The sequence below is a fragment of the Natator depressus genome, chromosome 3, assembly GCF_965152275.1.
Source record: "Natator depressus isolate rNatDep1 chromosome 3, rNatDep2.hap1, whole genome shotgun sequence".
NCBI classification, from domain to species: Eukaryota; Metazoa; Chordata; order Testudines; family Cheloniidae; genus Natator; species Natator depressus.
The window spans coordinates 18,791,293-18,815,125 of NC_134236.1; the positions used below are offsets into that span (position 1 = coordinate 18,791,293).

General features: G+C 44.6%; 1 protein-coding gene across 2 annotated transcripts in view; it reads right to left on the reverse strand.

Moving 5' to 3' along the window:
• Window positions 1-23,833, reverse strand: part of PTCHD4 (patched domain containing 4) — a 115,587-nt gene that overhangs the window by 56,583 nt on the left and 35,171 nt on the right. For both annotated transcript variants that reach the window (XM_074946787.1, XM_074946786.1), the window contains exon 2: window positions 21,161-21,641. In XM_074946787.1, the coding sequence (XP_074802888.1) occupies window positions 21,161-21,641 (481 nt within the window). The remainder of the gene's footprint in view (window positions 1-21,160; window positions 21,642-23,833) is intronic.

A 23,833-nucleotide genomic window follows, 5' to 3' on the forward strand; every position in this document is an offset into this window, starting at 1 on the left:
AGGGCCGTATTTTCTGGTGTAAAAGTGCATGAGAACTGTAATATTTATTAAACAAGCACTCAGGAGTCAGTTTAATTGAAGAGAAACCACGGCACATTTATTAACCATGAAAGCACTCCACTCAATCTAATCCTGCTCAGGAATCTAGTTCATTCTGGCTATGCTCAGGAGCTTGACAAAGAGATCAGCATACTCCTTTCCATACTAGCAAATTGATGCCTAGGCCTTTTGTCCTGCTTTTTAACTACTTTAATTCCCCTAAAATGACACAGTTAATTTTAAAATAATATAGCACAGAGTGGTCAACAGATCTTGAAATGATTTTCAAAGCGGTATTTATAGGCATTGTATTTTATTTCAGTGCTGGTTTCCCCAGGACACTGCCTCTAACATATCAGAGTCAAGGCTAATTATGCTGAAGCTTTAGTTGGGGGTTATTTAAACAGGATGGGGCAGCGCTGAGCATCAGAACATAGGACTGGAAGGGACCTCTTGGTTCATCAAGTCCTGTCTCCTACTATCTAAGGCAACCCCATCATGTAATCCCATTCATAATCTGCAATATATTAGAGCTAGGTGTTGATATTGTTTACTATTACTGTACTACTTTACTGGGGATACTAATGCTTGTAGCAACTGGCACTGATACCTATGCTCTTGTTCCTGTATCTTTTCATTGAGCAATGGAAATTTTCATCTTGCCTCCTGTATCAATTTGTGGCTGGGATGTTGGAGGTGTTTCAAGGAAACATCTGACCTTCCATTTCCACAATATGGTCATGGCTCCACTATGGGGATGGTGCCTCTTGCTGCCTTCCAGCTGTTATCACAAGCTGGGCATGTTGGGATGGGGAAGTGGCAGGTCAATGGCCCCACTCAGCTTTGTGCAGCTTCCTGTAGGGAAGCCTTGCACAGCGGGTTGGTGCTCTCCTCAGTGTTCCAAAAGCCACTATTATACGGGCTGCTGTCCTGTGATGGCATTGTGCAGCCAGCTACCCCGCTGGGGAGCGATGTGCATCCTCCCATTGCAAAGTGGTACCAGCTGTCGGAGCTATAAGACAGCCCTTCTTAAGCAAATCACTAGCTAGCCAGTTGTCGTTGAGTTTGGTTGTATCCATCATAAACGAGGACTGTGTAGTGAACTATGGTATTTTAATCATTGAAATTTCCACAGAAAACGGCAGGAACAGCACATCTTACGAAGCCAGTTTTAACTTCCCCTCCACACAGAGCCTGGGAGCCCCTGCCCCACTTCCCAGGCAGAACACTGGCCTCTCTACTCCACCTCTACATTCCACTTCATGTTAAATCAGTTATCTATCAGACAAGTAGTATGGGCTAGCAGCTAGGCCTCTGGACTAGGACCTCAGTTTTATTCCCAACTCTTATATTTGACATTGGGCAAGTCACCTCTTGGTGCCCCTGTTTCCTTTCCCTTCCTGCCTATTTGAACTGTAAGTTCTTCAGGGCAGATATTGTCTTCTACTATGCATTTATACAGCACCTACCACAATAAGGCCTTAATTTTGTACTGTAATAAAAATAAAAGCAATACAGAACAACAGTATATCTGCTGTAAATAATCCAGGCCAATTTTGTCCCTGGTATAATTCCACTAACTATGGTAGGCTTCTCCCAGTGATATATTTGGTCCATGGGGTTTTAGTTTCTATCATTTACAAAAACAATAAGGAGATGCATCTGAAGAAGTGCGGGTTTTACTCACGAAAGTTTATGCTCAAATAAATCAGTTAGTCTTTAAGGTGCCACCGGATTCCTTGTTGTTTTTGTGGATACAGATTAACACAGCTACCCCCTAATACTTATCGTTTACAAAGGGTTAATTGAAAAGATTTCTGGAAAAAAAGGATCACACACATAGAGATTTCTCTCTGTTGACAAGCAATATGTCTCATCACAAAGCCATTATTATCTTTTCTAACATAGAGAAATATAGATACCTCTCAGCCATGCATTCAAAAATGTAAGGGGCAAGAATCTCAGAGAGTTCTTCTGTATTTCTGTTAGGACCAAATTGCTGAGTCTATCAAGATCCAGACAGCACATGGCAAAAATGGTGTGTGCATCAGCAAAACACTCACAGAACCTAAAGCTTAATCCAAAGCCCAGTGAAGTCAGTGAAGGTCTTAGGCTATAGTCGTTTAATTACTTGTTAGAGGCCTAGTGCTGTACTGCTGGTACAGAGGGATAAATAATATCCAAGGGCCATGTCATACCCTCAATGCACACGTAACACCCATTAAGTCAATGACAATGGCACCTGTGTTTCAAGTGGCAGAATCTGACTCATAGGAATTAGAATCATCTCATCAAGGTCCTTACTCATCAAGGTCTTACCAATGCAGTATTGTTCCCTGCAGTACAGCAGATGACATCAGAAGCTGGAGAACTCTGAAGGAGCTGTCAAGGCACTGGAAGTGCTGAAGTTCTGCTCCAGTGGGTTCTACTTCTACTTCTTCTCCATCCTGGGGAACTGGAACCTTTAATAGGCCACTCCTATGGCAAAGCTGTGCTCCTCCAGATGGTGAGGGACAGTGGGAAAGAGGAAGTAGGAAGCTTATTTAGTGGGGGTAGAGGTTAGGAATATGGGAGGAGAGAGATGGTATGCCCTGTCCATCCTGTTTTTGAGTGCTGACTGGATACTGCTGCATCTCCTGTGGGAGCAGCTGAGGCCTTAGTTGTCATTTAGAAGATTATTTGTGTTTGACTGTTTAAAGAACAGGATTAGCAAATGCAAAGAGGCAACCAGGAGAGTATGAATTATGATTGAACAATGTCACCTCATTTGGTGATTCTCTACACACAGCATTTCTATAGGAACATGATGCACAAAGAAATTTACAAAAACACCATCTCTAATAAGAGAGAGTAATGGGAAACTCTATTATCCTGGGCACCTTGGCAATTAAAGGGGATATTTTCAAAGTGGGGGGTGCAGTGAGAAACCACAAGGCTTCTACTGATGGAAATGGGAGTTGTGCGGCTAAAACACCACCCTGTGCTTTGAAATTAGAGAAACAGCTAAGAAATGAGAAAATTCTTCAGATTTTGCCAGTGGAATCAGACACTGAACTGAAATTTATGCTCCACATCTTTCTTCCTTTAGTGTTAATCCTTTGTGTTTCCCTTCCATTACAACCAGCCTTTACTACCTCCTTGTTATGAGCAAGACTGTAACCTTCTAATATGCCCTGAGTAAAGAGCAGTGCATAGCTGCCCCATCCCCGGAACACAGCAAGAACAGATTGTAACTCACAGCATTACAGGACTGCTAAATAAAAGATATATGTGTATGTAGTAGTTAATAACTGTTCTCAAGTGTGGCACCAACGGACACACAAGAATATGTAAAAAGAAAAGGAGGACTTGTGGCACCTTAGAGACTAACCAATTTATTTGAGCATAAGCTTTCGTGAGCTACAGCTCACTTCATCGGATGCACACTGTGGAAAGAATATGTAGCATTGTTCATAAAGTAGAATGTCTAATAAAGTTGTTTTTATGAACTAAAATTGGCTTCCTAAGTGTAGCTCTTAACACAGGCATGTTCCTTCCCTCACACACACAGAGGGGTGGAGAGGAGTCATTGAGATAGACCAAGTTAGAAAAGATCATGCTGAAGATAAGCGTGGACAGAGGAAGAAAGACGTATACAGAAACACATTAGAAGGGCTGTAAAGTAGTCTGAAGGAAACATGGTGCAGAAGGAATAGGAAGAAAATGAAGGCGATCAGCCTTGGCGAGACTGAATTTGAAATTGCAAAGAGCTCACCCTAAGAGAGGGTTCATAGTGTGAGAATGAGCAAAGAGAGAGAGGCTGGGCTGGAGGCAGATTTTGGAATCAGCTGCATAAAAATAACAGTTGAAATCATTGGCAAGGATGAATTTGCCCAGGGCAATGTACCGAAACCAGAGGCCTGAGGGACAGAGGCATACAAGGTAGGGAGAGAGGGATGAGGATTATCCTAAAGGGATGGGGGAAGGATTATTCAGCAAGGCAGGAGGGGAATCCAAAGAAGTAAAGAAATGGAGGCGGGAATGATGAGATGTAGTAAAGGCAGCAGAGAAAATTAGCTAAGCTGAGCTGTGACTTAGGGCATGTCTACACTAGAAATGTACGTCGACTTACTGTGGTGACTGATTTCCACACTACCCTCTTGTTGGTGGTGCGCATCCTCACCAGAATGCTCCCACTGACTTAAAAGGGGCAGCGTGGGGGGCTCAGAGCCCAGGCTCTCGGCTCCACACACAGCTCCCTGTCAGGAGCCTGGCTGCCCCCCGGACTCTCAGCTCCCGGCTCCACATGGGTGGCCTAGTGGCTGCCCTGAAACTCCTGATTTCCCACTCCCTTCAGGGGGCAGCCGGGATCCCAGCAGTGTAGAGCGGGGAACTGAGAGCCTGGGGAGGGGTTGGGGGGCAGTCAGGGAATTATAATGATGAATGGACTTACTGAATCACTGCCAGTTCTGAAAAAGTCATGGAGAAATGGGGAGGTCAGAAAACTAGGGAGAGAGGGAGAAAGCAAATGTGATGAGGATTTAAAAAAGAGAGAGAGAGAGTAATTACCGACTCCCTAAATCTAACTTCAATTCCAGAGAAAGGGAAGGGTATAATATTAAGGGGGAAAATCATTAGACAGCTAGAAGATAAAGCAACTGGGTAGAATTCATCCCTATGCAGAGAGACAACACAGGGCCCATATCCCACTCAAGTCCTCAAACTAGGCTTAAGTGATGCATAGGCCTTTTGCTGGCTCCCTGCATAGGGGCGAATTTCACCAACCATGATCTACAAATAGCATGGGTTTATAAAAGGGAAATCATGCTAAACATGATGTCTCTTTTGATGCAATTACAAAATTAAGAGAACAAAGTAGCTAATAATAGCAGATCCAATATGTCTTGATTTGAGTAAAGCACACAATGAGATGTCTTGCATCATCTTACTGCACTGATGAGTGCAAATTGGCATGGGTGTGCGTCACCAGGAGTGAAATCCAGCTGAAGGAAAAGGGATAATAAAATGCCAACGACTCACATGGCCAATGATTAATTATTTATACACAATAGCGCTGAAAGCGAACACAGAACTGTAGATCAAGGAGGCTGTGCCTGATGAACTACAGTTGCTCTGGAGGACTTAAACGCTCGGGGTACTACAGGAAAATGGACCAAAACAATACGGAAGTGCTCACTGGAGTTGGAATGCAGCTGAGAACACCTGGGGTTTGAGGAGGGATAGCTCAGTGGTTTGAGCATTGGCCTGCTAAACCCATGGTTGTGAGTTCAATCCTTGAGGGGGTGATCGGGGGCAGAAATCGGGGATTGGGTCCTGCTTTGAGCAGGGGGCTGGACTAGATGACCTCCTGAGGTCCCTTCCAACCCGGAGATCCTATGAATCTTAGGAGGAGTGTGAGAGAGTTTCTTGTACATTGCCGGGAGGCTATTTCAGGGCAACATTAAACAACAAGCACTTTTTATTTGCAGAGATTTGTACAAACGTTAACTACTTAAACACTCACTGGGACCCCCTTGGAGGATAGGAATTGCACAAGGGGGGGATTAAATAGCAATAATAGTATGAAACTGAGCGGAGGGAAATTGAGGCTGAGTCTCACGGTAGCGCGAGCAAAGCTACTCATCTGACCCTTCATTGAGAGGAACGAGAGAAAATTTACCCCTTTTGTTTTTCCATAGCCCAAAGGTTCATCGAGTCATAGAGTTTAAGGCCAGAAGGAATCATAGGCTTGTGTAGTTTGATCTCTGATATAACACAGGCCAAAGAACATCACCCAGTAATTTCTGCACCAAGCCCATAACTTCTGTTTGACCTATAGAATATCTTTAGAAAGACATCCAAACTTAATCTGAAGACTTCATAGGACAGAAATCCACCATGTCCTTAGGTAAATTGTTCTAATGATTAGTTACCCGCAAACTATTAAAAATTTCCTTTACGTCTGGTCTGAATTTATTTAGCTTCAGCTTCCAACCATTGGAACTCGTTATGCCTTTTCCTGCTAGATTAAAGAGCTGTTGACTATCATAGATCTCTTCCTGAGTGTTTGTAGACTGAGCTCAAGTCATCTCTTAACCTTCTCGTGGATAAACTAAGTAGATTGAGCTGTAAGGCAGGGTTTCCAGACGTCACGTCATTTTTGTCGTCCTTTTCTGAACCCTTTCCAATTCGTCAATATCTTTTTGAATTGTAGACACCAGAACTAGACATAGTATTTCAGTAATAGTCTCACCAATGCCATATACAGAGCTAATGCCACGCCCTACTCGTCAGGAGTTGTATTTGCCCCCGAGCTAAAGCATTGAATCACACTGGAAGCTCATGTTCAATTGGTTATCTACTATGACCCCAAAGCCCTTTTTAGAGCCACTGTTTTCCCGGATACAGTCCCCCATCTTTTAAGGGTGACCTACATTCCTTGTTCCTAGATCTATGATCTAGCATGTTAAAACACATGTAGTTTGAAACGGGTGATACCAAGGGATCCAGGTCAACCTCTCCTCATATTATTTACCACTCAACCAATTTTTGTATCATCTCCACATTTTACAAGAAATGATTTTATATTGTCTGCCCAATTCTTGATAAAGATATTGAATAGCACGGGATCAGAACAGATTCCTGCAGGACCCCAATAGAAAAATCCCCACTGGATGATTCCCCGTTTACAATTACTGTTTTTAATCCATTTAATAGGGGCTTCATTGATTTTGTATAATGATAATATTTTTTTATCAGAATGCCATGCAGGCCTAAGCCAAATCTCTTACAGAAGTTAAAATATATTATGTCAACACAGTTACTTTTATCATCAAATTTGTGATCTCATTAAAAATATCAGATTTGTCTGACACGACTTATTTTCCATAAAAGCACGGTGATCCGCATTGATTATCCTGCCATCTTTTAATTCTTTACTGAAAGCATCCCAGATCAACCTTTCCATGATTTTGCCTGGGATTGATATCAGTCTAACCAGCTTAGAGTTTCCCAGGTCATCTGGTTTACCCTTTCTAAGTATGTGCACCGCACTGTTTTTTTCCAGTCTTCTGGAACATCCCCCGAGTTGTTAAAAATCAGCATTGATGGTTCAGAGCACTCTTCAGCCAATTCCTTTCATACTCCTGGGTGCAAGATGTCTGGTCCTGCAGACTTAAAAATGTAGAAATTTAATAGTTCCTGTTTAACATCCTCCCTAGTTACTGGTGGAATAGAAAATATTTCATTATCACTGTACAGTGTGAATAAATCAGCCTGCTTCTTTCTGCATACTGAATAGAAATATTTGTCCAGTACATTTTCTACGTCATAAGAGAGAATGTTATCATTCTTGTCTAGTATCAGTCGTAGTCGACTCCGAGGATTTTGTTTGTTCCTGATATATTTCAAACATTCCTTCATATTGTCCTTAACTCGCCATCAAGAAGGCGAATAGTAGTCCTCAAATGGCTAAATCAACTCTCAGTTCTCAATGAATTCAGAATGAAGTTCCTGAGGTCCAGTGTCAGCCACAGTGGAGACTGGAGAATTTCTAATGTTGAATGATCCTCACAAGGTCATTCTCCAGTCTCACCAGCAGTACTTGAACATAGAAATTCACACCCACTACTGTAGTCCCCTCCTCTCCTTCAGCCTGGATTTAGTCCCATATCACACTCATTATTCCATATTGACCAAGAGAGCTCCCTTTCCTCCCTCTTTTCATCCTCCAAGAAAATACTGCATTGCAGCTTCTGTAGCAATTAGTGAATCTGCAGCTGTGGCGCTGAGGAACCGTATCTTCTCTTAGCCTAGCAAGGCATTGCACACTGCTAATTAGTGCCCATTGGTCCAGACTTTTGAATGGATCAGGAACACAGAGCCCTTTACTCTACTTTTAGCTCAGATATGGATGCCATCCTGAGCTGTTAGTTATCTCCACTGGATTGGACTGATGGTTGAAAAGTTTAATTAAGTTCATAAATGTTAGGCCAGAAGGGATCATCAGATCATCCAGTCTGACCCCTGTATTAAGCCCATTAAAGATCACCCAGTTGCCCCAGTATTAAGCCCAATAACTCATGTTTGTCTTCCAGAAAGGCATCTTATCTCAAGACAAAGTTAGGCTGAGTCTTCTATGGAAGAACATAACTGATGATTCCTGCTTAAATCATGCCACTAAGGGAAACTTTAGTTTCAGCTGACTAGCCCATCGGCCTATAGAAGTGATCAATGGAGGCCCAATGATCCACACTGTTAAATGGAAAGGTCATGCATAAATTTGATTTATAGGTAAGGAGAATCTCTCTCTTTCATCCCCACTTTCTATTATTCTTATTTTCACAATACTGCCAGGCCGAATGCTCCCACTTCCAACTGTAAAATGTGCAGTATGTCCCCCATACACTGCAATACTAAATGGTGGCAAATGTTGCTTTATGCCATCAATGAAGGAAGCCAAAGACACTGATCTTTTCGCATGTTCATTGAGTAAACTCCAAGGAAGTGGTAGCAGTAGCTAAAATAAAATGTCTTAGGGGACTGAATTGTTTAGATGAGTGTTATTCAACCAGTAGGCTGTGACCCCCACAGGGGCCACCAAGGACAATCGGGGAAGTTGGAAGGCAGTGAAAAATTTTATCACAAATCTAAAGTAAAGAAAGTAAAATTTCCAGAATAACTTCAGGGTGGCCAAAACCTTCAGAGTTAATGAAGTCAACTGTACAGATATAATAGTTGTTTTCTGACAGGTTTCAGAGGAGTAGCTGTGTCTGTATCCACAAAAAGAAAAGGAGGACTTGTGGCACCTTAGAGACTAACAAATGTATTTGAGCATAAACTTTTGTGAGCTACAGCTCACTTCATCGGATGCACTCAGTGGAAAATACAGTGGGGAGATTTTATATACACAGAGAACATGAAACAATGGGTGTTACCATACACACTGTAACGAGAGGGATCAGGTAAGGTGAGCTATTACTAGCAGGAGAGCGGGGGGGGGGGAAACATTTTGTAGTGATAATCAAGGTGGGCCATTTCCAGCAGTTGACAAGAACATGGGAGGAACAGTGTGTGTGTGTGTGGGGGGGGGGGAGAAATAAACATGGGGAAATAGTTTTACTTTGTGTAATGACACATTCACTCCCAGTCTTTATTCAAGACTAATTTGATGGTGTCCAGTTTGCAAATTAATTCCAATTTAGCAGTCTCTCATTGGAGTCTGTTTTTGAAGTTTTTTTGTTGAAGAATTGCCACTTTTAGGTCTGTAATCAAGTGACCAGAGAGATTGAAGTGTTCTCCGACTGGTTTTTGAATGTTATAATTCTGGATGTCTGATTTGTGTCCATTTATTCTTTACGTAGAGACCGTCCAGTTTGGCCAATGTACATGGCAGAGGAGCATTGCTGGTACATGATGGCACATCCTTGCTTACAGACAGCCCCCCAACCTGAAGCAAATACTCACCAGCAACCACACTCCACACAACAAAAACATTAACCCAGGAACCTGTCCTTACAACAAAGTCCGTTGCCAACTGTGTCCACGTATCTATTCAGGGGACATCATCATAGGGCCTAATCACATCAGCCACACTATCAGAGGCTCGTTCACCTGCACATCTACCAATGTGATATATGCCATCATGTGCCAGCAATGCCCCTCTGCCATGTACTTTGGCCAAACCGGACAGTCTCTACCTAAAAGAAAAACTTCAAAAACAGACTCCAATGAGAAACTGCTAAATTGGAATTAATTTGCAAACTGGACACCATAAACTTAGGCTTGAATAAATACTGGGATTGGATGTGTCATTACACAAAGTAAAACTATTTCCCCATGTTTATTCCCCCCCCCCCCAACACACACACACACACACTGTTCCTCACACGTTCTTGTCAACTGCTGGAAATGGCCCACCTTGATTATCACTACAAACGGTTTTTTTTCTCTCCTGCTGGTAATAGCTCACCTTACCAGATCACTCTCGTTACAGTGTGTATGGTAACACCCATTGTTTCATGTTCTCTGTGTATATAAAATCTCCCTTTATTCTCTCTTTATTTTCCACTGCATGCATCTAATAAAGTGAGCTGTAGCTCACGAAAGCTTATGCTCAAATAAATTTGTTAGTCTCTAAGGTGCCACAAGTACTCCTTTTCCTTTTACAAATATTTTTTACTTCAAATAAGGGTCACCAACCCAAGAAACACTGATTTAAGTGACTGGTAAAGCCCTCAGACTCTTTACCTCTGCACAACAAGGTAAGCCAGGTAGTTCATAAAGATAGTGCATCCAACTGAAACTGCAGGGGGAATTGGAGGTAGCGAGAATGCATTTGTCCAAACTGGAATTTGGCCAAGACACTGAGGGTAAGAGCTATTCTTGCAAAAAAGTGAAATGGTTCAGATCTGACTCAGAGGGAGGACTACAACTTTATGAATCATCAAATGGCATTTCCCGCCGCACCTAGGAAACCCAGCCAACTACCAACAATACCTGACCATGCTTAGCTTACAAAATCTACCAGGATTGCAGCACAGCGTTTCATGACTGCAGCTGTCAAGTACTTTTGCTTAGAAACAGAGAGGTTTGTAACACAGAGCTACCACAGCAATATGGAGGGACAGGGGAAGAACCACTCAGTACTGCAGATGGCTAATATTACTGCCAAGTGTCCATGACAGGTCAACTAAATGTACTTGGAGCCAGTTTGGCTCCAGCATGCACTATATTAATGCAGGCTGTTATCCCACCAGTGAGTGGACGTCAATGCACAGGAAAGAAATGGAGTGAAAAAAAGGTTGGAAATGGAAAGATTCCGTTGAATTATTAGAAAATCCCACTGGCTTGTGGTTGAACAGAGGCAAGATGTCATAGAGTTTAAAGCCAGAAGGGACCACTAGATTATCTACTCTGAGCTCCTGTATGGCTCAGGCCACCAACTGCAACCAGAACCCGCACCCTAATCCAGCAACTGAAGTGAGCCCGAAGTATTCTAACCCACAGGAGACTAGACTGTTGTGTGTCACAAGCCAAGAAAGGAGGGCCAAGGTGCACCAGTGTCTGAGGCCACCACAATGGCAGGGAAATGATCAAGTGAGATGTACTCAGATAATCCTGGCAAGTGACCTGCACCCGGTGCTGCAGAGGAAAGGGGGGTGGGGGGGAAAGGTCACTCCCAATATAAAATACTCCAATTTCAAGGCATGGAAAAACCTGCCCACAAGGGAATTTTTTTTTCCTAACCATTTTAGAAGCTGGCTTATGCTCTGAAGCATGAGTTGATATCCCTGCCTAACTGGTGGATTTTACTTTTGTAATCTTATCCAATATGAAAACATGCTCATTTATTATCTACGAAAATGCCCAAACCCTTTTTGATTTCTGCTAAGCTTGTGACATAATGATATCTTCTGGCAGTGAGTTCCACGGGCTATTTCTTTTTATTATTAATACATTTCCTGCTTTTCAGTTTAATCAAAAGCCAAAGGCAGAAAGCACAAAATCCCCCCAGCCTCTGCTTTTCTTGTATAAAAACTAAGGACAATCACAGTTTCTGTGCTTGACAGAGTACAGGCTTGTTCAAGCCACTCATCTCCCAGGGCACTATTTACCTGAGAGGTGGCATGGAGGAATCCAGACCATCGCCCCACCTTGCTTTCAACAGCAGCATACAGAGGAATGTTGCGAAGCTGCACATTCCCTTCATGTGCTGAGGAGGAAAGGACATGATCTTTTGAGGCACAATCCCTCCCAGCACTCCCCTTGGGGAAGGATGGTGCAGCTCTGCACTGCCCCCACACATGACAGAAGCTAGATGCCACAATCTAGCCCCAAATCTAGATGGAGTTAAGAAGAGAGTATGAAATACACTAAAGGAGGTGGAAAATGAGATCTGTATGGAAAGGTTAAGCAAAATGCGCCAGGCAACCTGTGGAACTCCTTGCCAGAGGATGTTATGAAGGCCAAGACTATAACAGGGTTCAAAAAAGAACTAGATAAGTTCATGGAGGATAGGTCCATCAATATCTATTAGCCAGGATGGGCAAGGATGGTATTCCTAGCCTCTGTTTGCCAGAAGCTGGGAATGGGCAACAGGGTTGGATCACTTGATGAGTACCTGTTCTGTTCATTCCCTCTGGAGCACCTGGCGTTGGCCACTGTCAGAAGACAGTATACTGGGCTAGATGGACCTTTAGTCTGACCCAGTATGGCCGTTCTTACATTCAGTCTACATATAAAATTCTCCATAACTGTCTTCAAATACATACAGAGATGTTCTAAAGAGAACAGGGAACAGTTAATCTCTTTAGTCAAGCCACACAGACCCTGAAATTATGTGGGCAGAAGCTGCAGCAGGGAAAATATTAGGAAACATTTAAAAATGTAAGGACATTTAGGCACTGGAACAAGCTGTCAGTGCAGTTTGTGGAATCACCAGCGATGAAGCTATTCATGCTGGATTTGACATCCTTCTATTAGAGATGATATATACGGAGTTAAATCATTCCTGCCATGATGCAACTCTCTCCTACCCCAAATAAGCCCATGTTAAATGTGATGTTTAACCAAGTGACACACTTTGTAACTTAAAACAATATATACTGTAGTATAACTGGTAAGGCATCCTAAAACAGACATGCCAAAGACCATTGCTAGCATGGGAGAAAAAGTATCTCTGAGTAACCTAAGCAGACAACAGTGATAAGCACCTGCATAACAAAGCAAGCTCAGACAATAAATATTGTCTTCCATGTAGTCCCTTTCATTATGAATCATCCCAAAGCCCTCTGCAAACTGATATGCGTGCTATACACAGAGATCACTACATTCACCACTAAAAAGCAGCTGCTGAAAAGTCAATGGGAGTTCGTTGCCTAACTGCCCTTTGTGCCTTTAAAAACCAGCCCCTCAGACCCACCTCACAGAGAGAAGTAACTGGATCTCTGAGCTGATAAAAACAAAGGGCTGTGAGGAGAAGCAGAGCTGGTCTCCACTTGCTAAGAACTGAAGTAGGCTCCACGACTCTAGAATCCTCTTCTGTGGGAATGGGAAGGCTCAATGGACCCGGGCGGCAGTGTACCCTCCAGATACATATATCAGTGGAGCCTCCAGGCCCCGCTCTCATTCCTTGCGCAGGACCCCTGAGTATGACTGCCCCAGGACTGCCTACAGAGACAAGCTGCATGGTAGAATGTCACTGGCAGACTCCTCATATACTGCCCACATGCATCCAACGGAGCTGCTTTCAGTTAGCCCAATAGGCCACACAAATACATTCTGATGCCCTTTAATCCTGCTGAAGAGCACCTCACTCTGCAATAGGGTTGCCAGGTGTCCAGTTTTCGACCGGAACGCCTGGTCAAAAAGGGACCGTGGTGGCTCCCGTCAGCACTTCTGACCATGCTGTTAAAAGTCCGGTCAATGGCGCAGCGGGGCTAAGGCGGGCTCCTTCCCTGCCATGGCTCTGAGCAGCAGCATATCCCCCCTCCGGCTCCTACATGTAGGGGCAGCCAGGGGGCTCTTCACGCTGCCCTCACCCCAAGTGCCAGTTCAGCAGCTCCCATTGGCCAGGAACCATGGCCAAAGGGAGCTGTGGAAGCAGCGCCTGCGGATGGGGCGGCACCTGAGGTCGAGGCGGCGTGCAGAGCTGCCTGACCGTGCCTCTGCATAGGAGCTGGACATGCTGCTGCTTCCAGGAGCTGCTTGAGGTAAGCGCCACCCAGAGCGAGGACCCCTGACCCCCTTCTGCGCTCCAACCCCCTGACCCAGCCCTGATCCCCCTCCCACCTCCAAACCCCTTGGACCCAGCCTGTAGCTCCTCTTGCACCCCAAACCCCTCATCCCTAGCCCCACCCCAGAGTCTGCACCCCAAGCTAGAGCCCCCCTCCCCTGCACCCCAGCCCCCTGCCTCAGCACTGATCCCCTCCAGCCCTCCAAACCCCTCAGCCCCAGCCTGGAGCCCCCTCCTTCAGCCCAACCCCTCATTCATGGCCCTATCCCAGAGCCCACATCCCCAGATAGCGCACTCACCCCTCCCGCACCCCAACCCCCTGCTTCAGCCTGCTCCTGTACCCCAAATCCCTCATCCTCAGCCCCACACCAGAGCCCACACCTCCAGCTGGAACCCTCACTCCCCCATGCACAGCAACTCCCTGTCCCAGCCCGGAGCCCCCTCTGCACCCTGAACCCCTCATTTCTGGCCCCACCCTGGAACCTGCACCCCCAGCCCAGAACCCGTGCCCCCTCCCACACCCCAACCCCCTGCCTCAGTCCGGAGCCCCCTCCCATACTCCGAACTCCTCAGCTCCACCACCCAGCTCCACCCTCCTACACCCCAAGTCCCTCCTCTCCAGGCCCACCCCAGAGTCTGCACCTCCAGCTGGAGCCCTCAAAACCCCCCACACCCCAGCCACCTGCCCCAGCCCAGAGCCCCCTCCTGCACTCCGAACCCCATTGGGTTGAAAAAGTCCAAAGTGGACAGACATGCTGCTAGCCACGTCGCTCCCTTGTGTGCCATTGGCTACAGAAACTGACGTGCCTTAACTATGTCAGCCTGATGAACCGAATGCAGCTCAGTGTGGTCTTCGACACTGCCTAAGAACCAGTGATACTTTCTAGTATAGTGAGTGTAATTACACTTTCTACAAGCCATTACCCTCTGATCCCACTGAGGGTTACCAAAAGAAAATACACCATTTGCTCAAGAAAATCCCTGAAAAAGCACAAGAACAAATCTGCACAGACACACCCCTGGAACCCCAACCTGAGGTATTATATCTGCTACCCAAGATCCATAAACCTGGAAATCCTGGATGCCCCATCATCTCAGGCATTGGCACCCTGACAGCAGGATTGTCTGGCTATGTAGACTCCCTCCTCAGGCCCTATGCTACCAGCACTCCCAGCTATCTTCGAGACACCACTGACTTCCTGAGGAAACTACAATACATCCTGAAAACACCATCCTGGCCACTGTGGATGTAGAAGCCCTCTACACCAACATTCCACACAAAGATGGACTACAAGCTGTCAGGAACAGTATCCCTGATAATGTCACTGCAAACATGGTGGCTCAACTTTGTGACTTTGTCCTCACCCATAACTATTTCACATTTGGGGACAATGTATACCTTCAAATCAGCGGCACTGCTATGGGTACCCGCATGGCCCCACAGTATGCCAACATTTTTATGGCTGACTTTGAACAACGCTTCCTCAGCTCTTGTCCCCTAATGCCCCTACTCTACTTGCACTACATTGATGACATCTTTATCATCTGGACCCATGGAAAAGAAGCCCTTGAGGAATTCCACCATGATTTCAAAAATTTCCATCCCACCATCAACCTCAGCCTGGACCAGTCCACACAAGAGATCCACTTCCTGGGCACTATGGTGCTAATAAGCGATGGTCACATAAACACCACCCTATACTGGAAACCTACTGACCACTATTCCTACCTACATGCCTCCAGCTTTCATCCAGACCACACCGCATGATCCATTGTCTAGAGCCAAGCTCTACGATACAATCGCATTTGCTCCAACCCCTCAGACAGAGACAAACACCTACAAGATCTCTATCAAGCGTTCTTACAACTACAATACACACCTGCTGAAGTGAAAAAACAGATTGACAGAGCCAGAAGATTACCCAGAAGTTACCTACTACAGGACAGGCCCAACAAAGAAAATAACAGAACGCCACTAGCCATTACCTTCAGTCCCCAACTAAAACCTCTCCAGCGCATCATCAAGGATCTACAACCTATCCTGAAGGACAACCCATCACTCTCACAAATCTTGGGAGACAGGCCAGTCCTTGCTTACAGACAGCCCCCAACCTGAAGCAAATACTCTCCAGCAACCACACACCACACAACAAAAACATTAATCCAGGAACCTATCCTTGCAACAAAGCCCGTTGCCAACTGTGCCCACATATCTATTCAGGGGACACCATCATAGGGTCTAATCACATCAGCCACACTATCAGAGGCTCGTTCACCTGCACATCTACCAATGTGATATATGCCATCATGTGCCAGCAATGCCCCTCTGCCATGTACATTGGCCAAACTGGACAGTCTCTACGTAAAAGAATAAATGGACACAAATCAGATGTCAAGAATTATAACATTCAAAAACCAGTTAGAGAACACTTCAATCTCTTTGGTCACTCGATTACAGACCTAAAAGTTGCAATGCTTCAACAAAAAAACTTCGAAAACAGACTCCAACAAGAGACTGCTGAATTGGAATTAATTTGCAAACTGGATACAATTAACTTAGGCTTGAATAGAGCCTGGGAGTGGATGGGTCATTACACAAAGTAAAACTATTTCCCATGTTTATTCCCCCCCCCGCCACTGTTCCTCAGACGTTCTTGTGAACTGCTGGAAATGACCCACCCTGATTATCACTACAAAAGGTTTCTCCTCCCCGACCCCCCCTTTCTCCTGCTGGTAATAGCTCACCTTAAGTGATCACTCTCCTTATAGTGTGTATGGTAACACCCATTGTTTCATGTTCTCTATGTATATAAATCTCCCCACTGTATTTTCCACTGAATGCATCCGATGAAGTGAGCTGTAGCTCATGAAAGCTTATGCTCAGATAAATTGGTTAGTCTCTAAGGTGCCACAAGTCCTCCTTTTCTTTTTGCGAATACAGACTAGCACGGCTGCTATTCTGAAACTGTTATTGCATTGCAGTTATATGTTTTGATACCTATAATTGCCAATAATCCATATAACACTATATGACTGAGAATAAGTACCCTGTAAAACAATACAGTTAATATATGTGAATTTCAAAAATACAGGGTCAAATCCGGAGCTGCTGCAAATTGGTGTAGCTTCATTAGAGCAATCTGGTCCATATGCATTAAGACCAACAAGAGGGAGGTAAAATGACTCAATCGTGTCCTTAACCATCTGGTTATGTTAATTTGTGATAATTAGACGTGGAAAAGAATACCTCTGGCATGCATATAACAATTCTGAAATTGTGTTGTGAGTTATGACCCTAAATCCTAAAAGGAAAATGTGAAAAGCTAACTGAACATTGTTTAGGCACACAACAGGTACCCGATGTTTTGACTACCTAGCCCTAAATACCCATCTATTAGGGATTTTCTGGTGCAACGGTCCATAACAAAATCAGCCTCATGACAAGCTATACTCCAGGTTTGTAGAAAATTGATAAAATGAGAGACAATCCAGAATCCTGACTAGTGGGAAAGCTCTTCTGGTGCCTTCTCCCCAAGAGTTCAACGTTCAGTCAAACTTCTGCTAGTCCCCTGCAGAACTAGTAATTGATTGTCCCAAAAGTCAAGTCATAATCAGATCCAGGCAGAACTGTCCCAAATTCTGGATTCACAAAACTGTGTGTTTCTGGTGGTACAGCAGTTAACAAAACCCAGTGAACATCAACAACAACAAAAGAGCTCTCACCCTGGGGAGGTCTGTCCAATAAACCCAATGTTTTAGCAGTGCCTTTTTATTATAGGGGGAGCTGGTGGTGACTCCTCTACCACTTTCCGTTACAAGAGTCTTGCAATGCTTTTTGCAATGCTCACTAAACACAAGCATTCTAAAGAGTCCGGTCTAGGCTGCCTCCAAAGAAGCAGCAGCAGATACTGCACAGATGGCAGGAAGTGCTGGGGGGAAGAGTCAGGCTGCACAGGGCTTCTTCCATCAGACCTGTGATATGGCCCCAATGTCCCAATTTCCTCCCCGATGGCTTCACTTGGGGCAGGAGCTGCCCACCTCCAGGGGGAGTGGAGAAGAGAGCCAGGCTGGGCCAGCCCTCCACTCCCATCACTTCGACACTACATGTGGCCTCAATGGCACATTCCCGCCTCCAGGATAACAACCATTCCTGCTAACCGTTAATGTTGATAGTCCTGCAGCTCAAGTGATGGTCTGTTCTGCAGGGTCCGGGCTGAAACCTTGCAGATGGTGCAGTATATACTAATATAATTTCTTTGTACCTTTTTCCTTTAAAAACATCTTAGTAAATTGCATTTAAAAGATCTGTTCAGAAAATATTATCTAACTGACACAGTGAAACCCTTAAACATTAAGAAATGTCATGCAACCTTTAATTCAGCCCCCTTGTGATTAATTACATGTTCACATGCTTTTAAAAATATATATCAACATACAGGACTCTGGCCTCATTCAGTGCACAAGGTAGATGAGTGAGGGGTGCAAATGAAAGTTGCACAGGGAAGCATAAATCCAGCATTCCTGAATTCTCAAATCCTTGACTTTGCAACCTGAATAACATTATTTTCATGTAGCTGTTTGTCTGTATTATTCATTTGTATTATGGTAGCACCCAAAGGCTCCAATCTGGAGCAAGAGCCTATTATGCTGGGTGCTGTTCAAACAATACGATAGAGGACCGTTCCTCTCCCAAGGAATTTACAATCTAAGTGCTTGACCCAAACCCACTGCAATCAATGGGAGTCTTTCCATACCAGTGGGCTTCAGATATGGCTCTTAATAGGTGAATGCAGAACACAACAGAAAAGGAGGAGGGCATGAGGAGGCAAAATTGATGGTAGGAGCTGCTAGTAGTGAGAACAGGAGCATCCTGAAGTGGCCAAAGCACAGGCAGGACTAATGCTCTGTACAGACATACAGCTCTGTGGAAGCACAATTTGGGACACTCTTCTACCTAAGAGACCATATAGGACCAGATCTAAATGGTTAGAGCTCAGGACTGTGAACTGCAATGGCTGGGTTCTGTTCAAAGCTCGGCTATTGGTTTATTATGTGCCCAATCCTGCATGGTCCTGGGTACCTGATGACAAGTATTTTGTATCATCAACTGGCACTGTTATTAATGGGAGTAGAGGGCACCTGACTGCAGGAGAAGGCCTCCATGTGACCTTGGGTAAGTCACAATTCTTGTCTTTCAGTTTATCCCTCTGGAAAAAATAAAACTTACCTACTATAGCTCTCAGGGACATGTGAACATTCATCTAATCATGTCTACAAATCAGCTGGAAATTATTGGATGAAATATACATAAAAAGGTTATTTATTTAGTTCCTCCAAACCCAAAGCAAGTACAATGTAATCCTATGGAATATTTCCTTGCAATTTCATAAAGAGCCCTTTTCTGGTAGATATGAGCTCCAGAAAACTGCAAATAAACATAAAATTACATTTAATCTCTGGCTAGCAAACTAACAGAGTTCTGTCTTCCACCCTAAATAGTAAACCAAGGCACCCCAATCCATTTTGTAACACAGTTTCTTTCCAGTGTCAGACTCTGTCCCCCTCTTGTGGCTGCATCATGTAAAGCAATGTATGAGCCTGCCTAAAGCTCAAGCAGTCTCTTGGTTTTAGATCCAGAGAGCTACCAGGCACCTCAAATTCCTGTACGTGCCTCCACGTGTGTTATGATTCCTTGGGCAGGCCCATTGCCAGGACCGAGCCTGGGAGCTCTACATCAAAAGCATGAATGCAGGACCGAAGAGCTCTGGAGCCATGGATGGGGAAATTGGCAGAATAGTAAAAAACTGCAGGGAGGTGCCTTTCAACCCCCCGGTGGATGCACCCTGTGGATGTAGCTAACCCTAACCCTCTGTTAGCTGCCTCTTGATTTTGAGTGCAGACACGCAAACAGCATAAGATGATGTAGTCTGTCAGCAGTTCTTATCCTCTTCCCTCCCATCGGGCTCTGCACTTGTTCCCCCTGCCAGCTCAGCCTCCCACCCTCACTCCACAGACAATCACAGACATGATTGTCTCTCTCATAACGCTGCCCCTTCTGTGTTGGTCCTCTCCTGGCTCCCCACCCCCCTCCCAGTTCTACACTTTCTCCACCCAAAAGTCTACTCCAATTCCCCTGTCAAGCAGCCTTGACTCTGTCCCACCTCCCACACACATGCATAAGTCACTCTCCTGATCCTGTCTCTTCTGCTCTCCCCCTCCGACAGGAATGCAATGGGGGAAGAACTTTGCCTATGCTGCAGGGCTACACTCACACTGCACAGCAGTTGGGTGACCAGGAAAAAACGCATGGCTTCCCCTCCCACTGGGTCCCTCTAGTCTGTGATGTGTCCACACATGGACTTTCACCCAGAGGAGCACTGGGTGCTCAGACAACATCAGAATGGGCACAGCTTAAGAAACTAACTGGAAGAGAATGGGACAGAGCATTCTGCCCACAGGCAAGATTTCCTTCAGATCCAAAAGGCAGAATGGAGCCTTTCAAGTTGGGCCGCTCTCCTTCCACTGAGACCTAGGATGAATGGGAACACAAATGTTCAAAGGCACTGTGCAGTGAGACTACAATGTTTCACCTTGTTGACTGCACAGAGAAATGAGGTGGCAGCATCTTTGTGGATACTGCTTTATCTTCCTCTTCAGCTTACTTCCCTGGCCTGGAACCTTGCAATCAAAGAGTTAAACGAATGCAATTGAGATATGCTTAAAATACTGCACTAAAACAAACAATTTCCTTCAAAAATGGGTCCAGACATTTGCTCTTTAGCTGAAACTTCTGCCTCATGGTGTGTCCCAAGCAAAGCACTGCAGAGGGTCTCTAAATTTCACAAGCCAGGGGATTATACTCTACAGACAGTGACAGGCCCTGTGCTTACAGCCAGGCAGACACGAGGGCTGTCATCGCCTCTCTCTCAATCCCACTCATGAACCAAACCATTCCTCCACCTCCCACACAAATGAAAGAGAAAGCCTCACCAAAGAGAATGCTACATATTATTTTCTCTGCCACTCCCTGCAGTCGCTTCTTACTCTTCCCACTGGCCCTCTGTCAAACACACGTCAACAAATATCCATTTTCTATGCTGAGCTGACAAGTTTTTAATAACAAGGTCCCCCTTTGTTTTGTAACAGGGATTGATACAACTGCTGCTCTCCTATTGGCTGAGGTTCCAACAATGTCATTCACTCTTTTTTTTTTTTGTCTGTTACTTTGTTTTGTTTGGGATTTTCATTTAATTTTTAATTGTTTTGGTAAGGGATGGGTCAGTTTAACAAGGTGAAAAGACCTGGACTTTCACTGAAGGTGAATTCTGCACTTTATACCCTGGGATGTAATTTACAATCCTCTCATTAAATTGCATTAATCCCATTATTATGAAGATAAAGAATTACCCATAGCGAAGAAGGGGATTCCCAGCAGGGTAGAGTTATATTTTCCGTCAGTTATGAAAAATATCCCTGCCGCAGTGACGCTGGAGATGCAGATTGTCAGTACCCCCAGTAGTCCCAGGAAAGGTTTGCCGCGCAGGCAGTCCTTCATGGAGCTCGAGAGCGTAGCAGTCAGTAGCATGAGCATCAGGCTCACCAAGATCTTGCCCCTGGCCAGGAGGCTGGTCTTGTGGAAGTCCTTCCAGAGACTAAAGGATGCCAGCGAGTAGAGCTGCAGATCTTGGTGATCCAGCTGCAGCTTGCGCATCAGTTTACAGAATTCACTCTCCCATTTTTCACCAATGAGGCCCTGGGTGACAGAGCCATAGGTTTGGAGGTAGTAGGTGATCTGGATGGCTCTGGCTGACTTCACTCTCTGGTCCTTGCTGTTTGGCACCTCCATGACCCCTCCAAGCTGGTGTCCAATAAAACTGCTCCTTCCATCCTGAAGAGAAAAGTGAAAGAGAAGTATGTGGTTATTAAGAGCTAAAGGGACATCTTTTTTTCTGGGTTTTATAAATATACACACTAAGGACCAGAACAAAGCCCACTGAAGTCAATAGGAGGCTCTCCATTCGCTTCATTCGGCTTTGGATCAGGCCCCTGCTCTCTGCAACGACTCTGTGTTATTTAATTGTAGTAGACCCATTTGCCATTCCATGCAGCCATTAAGGGGCTGCCAGAATATTCATCAGAGACTCAGATATTTGAGGACTAAAATGTAACATGCAAGCTCCTCACTCACAGAAGCTGATGATAGCTTTTTCAGATTTAAAACAACCAGGGGCGGCTCTACCAATTTTGCCGCCCCAAGCAGTCGCCGCCGAATTGCCACGGCCGTTGAATTGCTGCCGAGGGAAACGGACGGCCGCCCCAATCTGAATGCCGCCCCAAGTACCTGCTTGGAAAGCTGGCACCTGGAGCTGGCCCTGAAAACAACCAACAACTAAATTTCCAGTCACTGGAGTATGACAAATTTGAAAAGTTAAACTTCTGGGACCTTTGTGATGTCCTGCCACTGTGACATTGCTTTTAAAAAATAAATAGAAATGTTTACAGAAAATTAGGTCCTGATTCTGATCTTAGTTACCCAGATGGAGTGACTCCACTGAGCTTAGTACAATTACTCTAGGTTTACACTCATGTATTTGAGATCAGAATCTGTGAATTGATTTACATCGGTGGAACCCAAATCAGAATCTCGGCTTTAGTCCATAATGTTGGAGATTCCCCTTTTGTGTTTTCTAGGAATGGGCCTTATTCTGGTCTCTTATTCCAGTGTAAATCAAGTCAGTGGAGTCACAGTACTGTAAAACTGGTGTAAGTGTGATCAGAATTAGGTCCCATGTACTGAAAACTGATTTATTTTATATACAGTCATCTTGCCAAGCTCATATGTTTCAATTCTTAGCATCAAAGACTTCTGAAAGATCTCTAGCAGTGGGTAATTCCAAAGGTCCCTGTTCCTGCACAATGGGAAACTTCCATTGACTTCACTGGGGAATGGATACAGTCCTAAATGCAGACTCAGGATGCATCAGAAGGGTGGATTTAAAAAGGTCCCAGCATTAATAATCTAGTTAATCAAGAAGACGCTAAATTGCTGCTAGGTACCAAATAACAACACTTTTTAAAAAGTGGCTACATATTTATAAATTGAGTGAGAGATTTTTAATTTTGTTTCTATCATATCTAAAACAAATATAAAAATCTAAAGCCACTCAGATACAAGACAAGTTAGAATTATAGCAGTCAGAACTGCAAGCTATATAACTATTATCTGGATGCTTCAGAGCATGAACTGATCAATAGCTTAATTTAGGAATCTACTCCTTCCCACCCACCTATGCGGCAGCAAATGGCCAGGTACATTCTGAGGGATTTTCAGCTTCTAAAGCATCCAATAGAAGCCACTTCCAGAAGCAATTGGGCAACATAGAGGAATCACTGAGTGAGATTCTGTGGCCTGTTCTATGCAGAAGGGCAGACTAGATTAGCATAACAGTTCTCTCTGTCCCTTATAAAAATCAATCACTGAAGAAAGAAAGCAGACTTTCTGAATCAAAGGTGTGTTCCAGGATGGCTGCTCCTACATTCAATAAATATCAGGAATTCAGAGATAAGGCTGAAACTCAGTCACATACCTTCTTTTGCCTGTGGTCTGCGGAGGACGTAGTCCTGCAGCAGAGAACCTTCTTACAGGGCATGGCCAGGTGGCAGGGACTCAAATTGCAATCACCAGCCAGCTTCTAAAATCACCCAAGGCCATCCTTACAAATGTCACATGAGCAGGGATGGCAGGACACGAAGGAGCAAGATAAGGCAGCTGTTTCAGTCTTGACTCTGAACATCCTTGTTCGTATAATTTCAGATCAGATGTTTAATGCTATTTTACTTTTACTTTTTTGAGGCAGATGATACTCAGCATTCACAAACAACCACATTGGGTAAAAAGAAAAGGAGGACTTGTGGCACCTTAGAGACTAACCAATTTATTTGAGCATAAGCTTTCGTGAGCTGTAGCTACAAATAAATTTGTTAGTCTCTAGGGTGCCACAAGTACTCCTGTTCTTTTTGCGGTTACAGACTCACACGGCTGCTACTCTGAAACACATTGGGTAAGTTTCCAAAGTGATA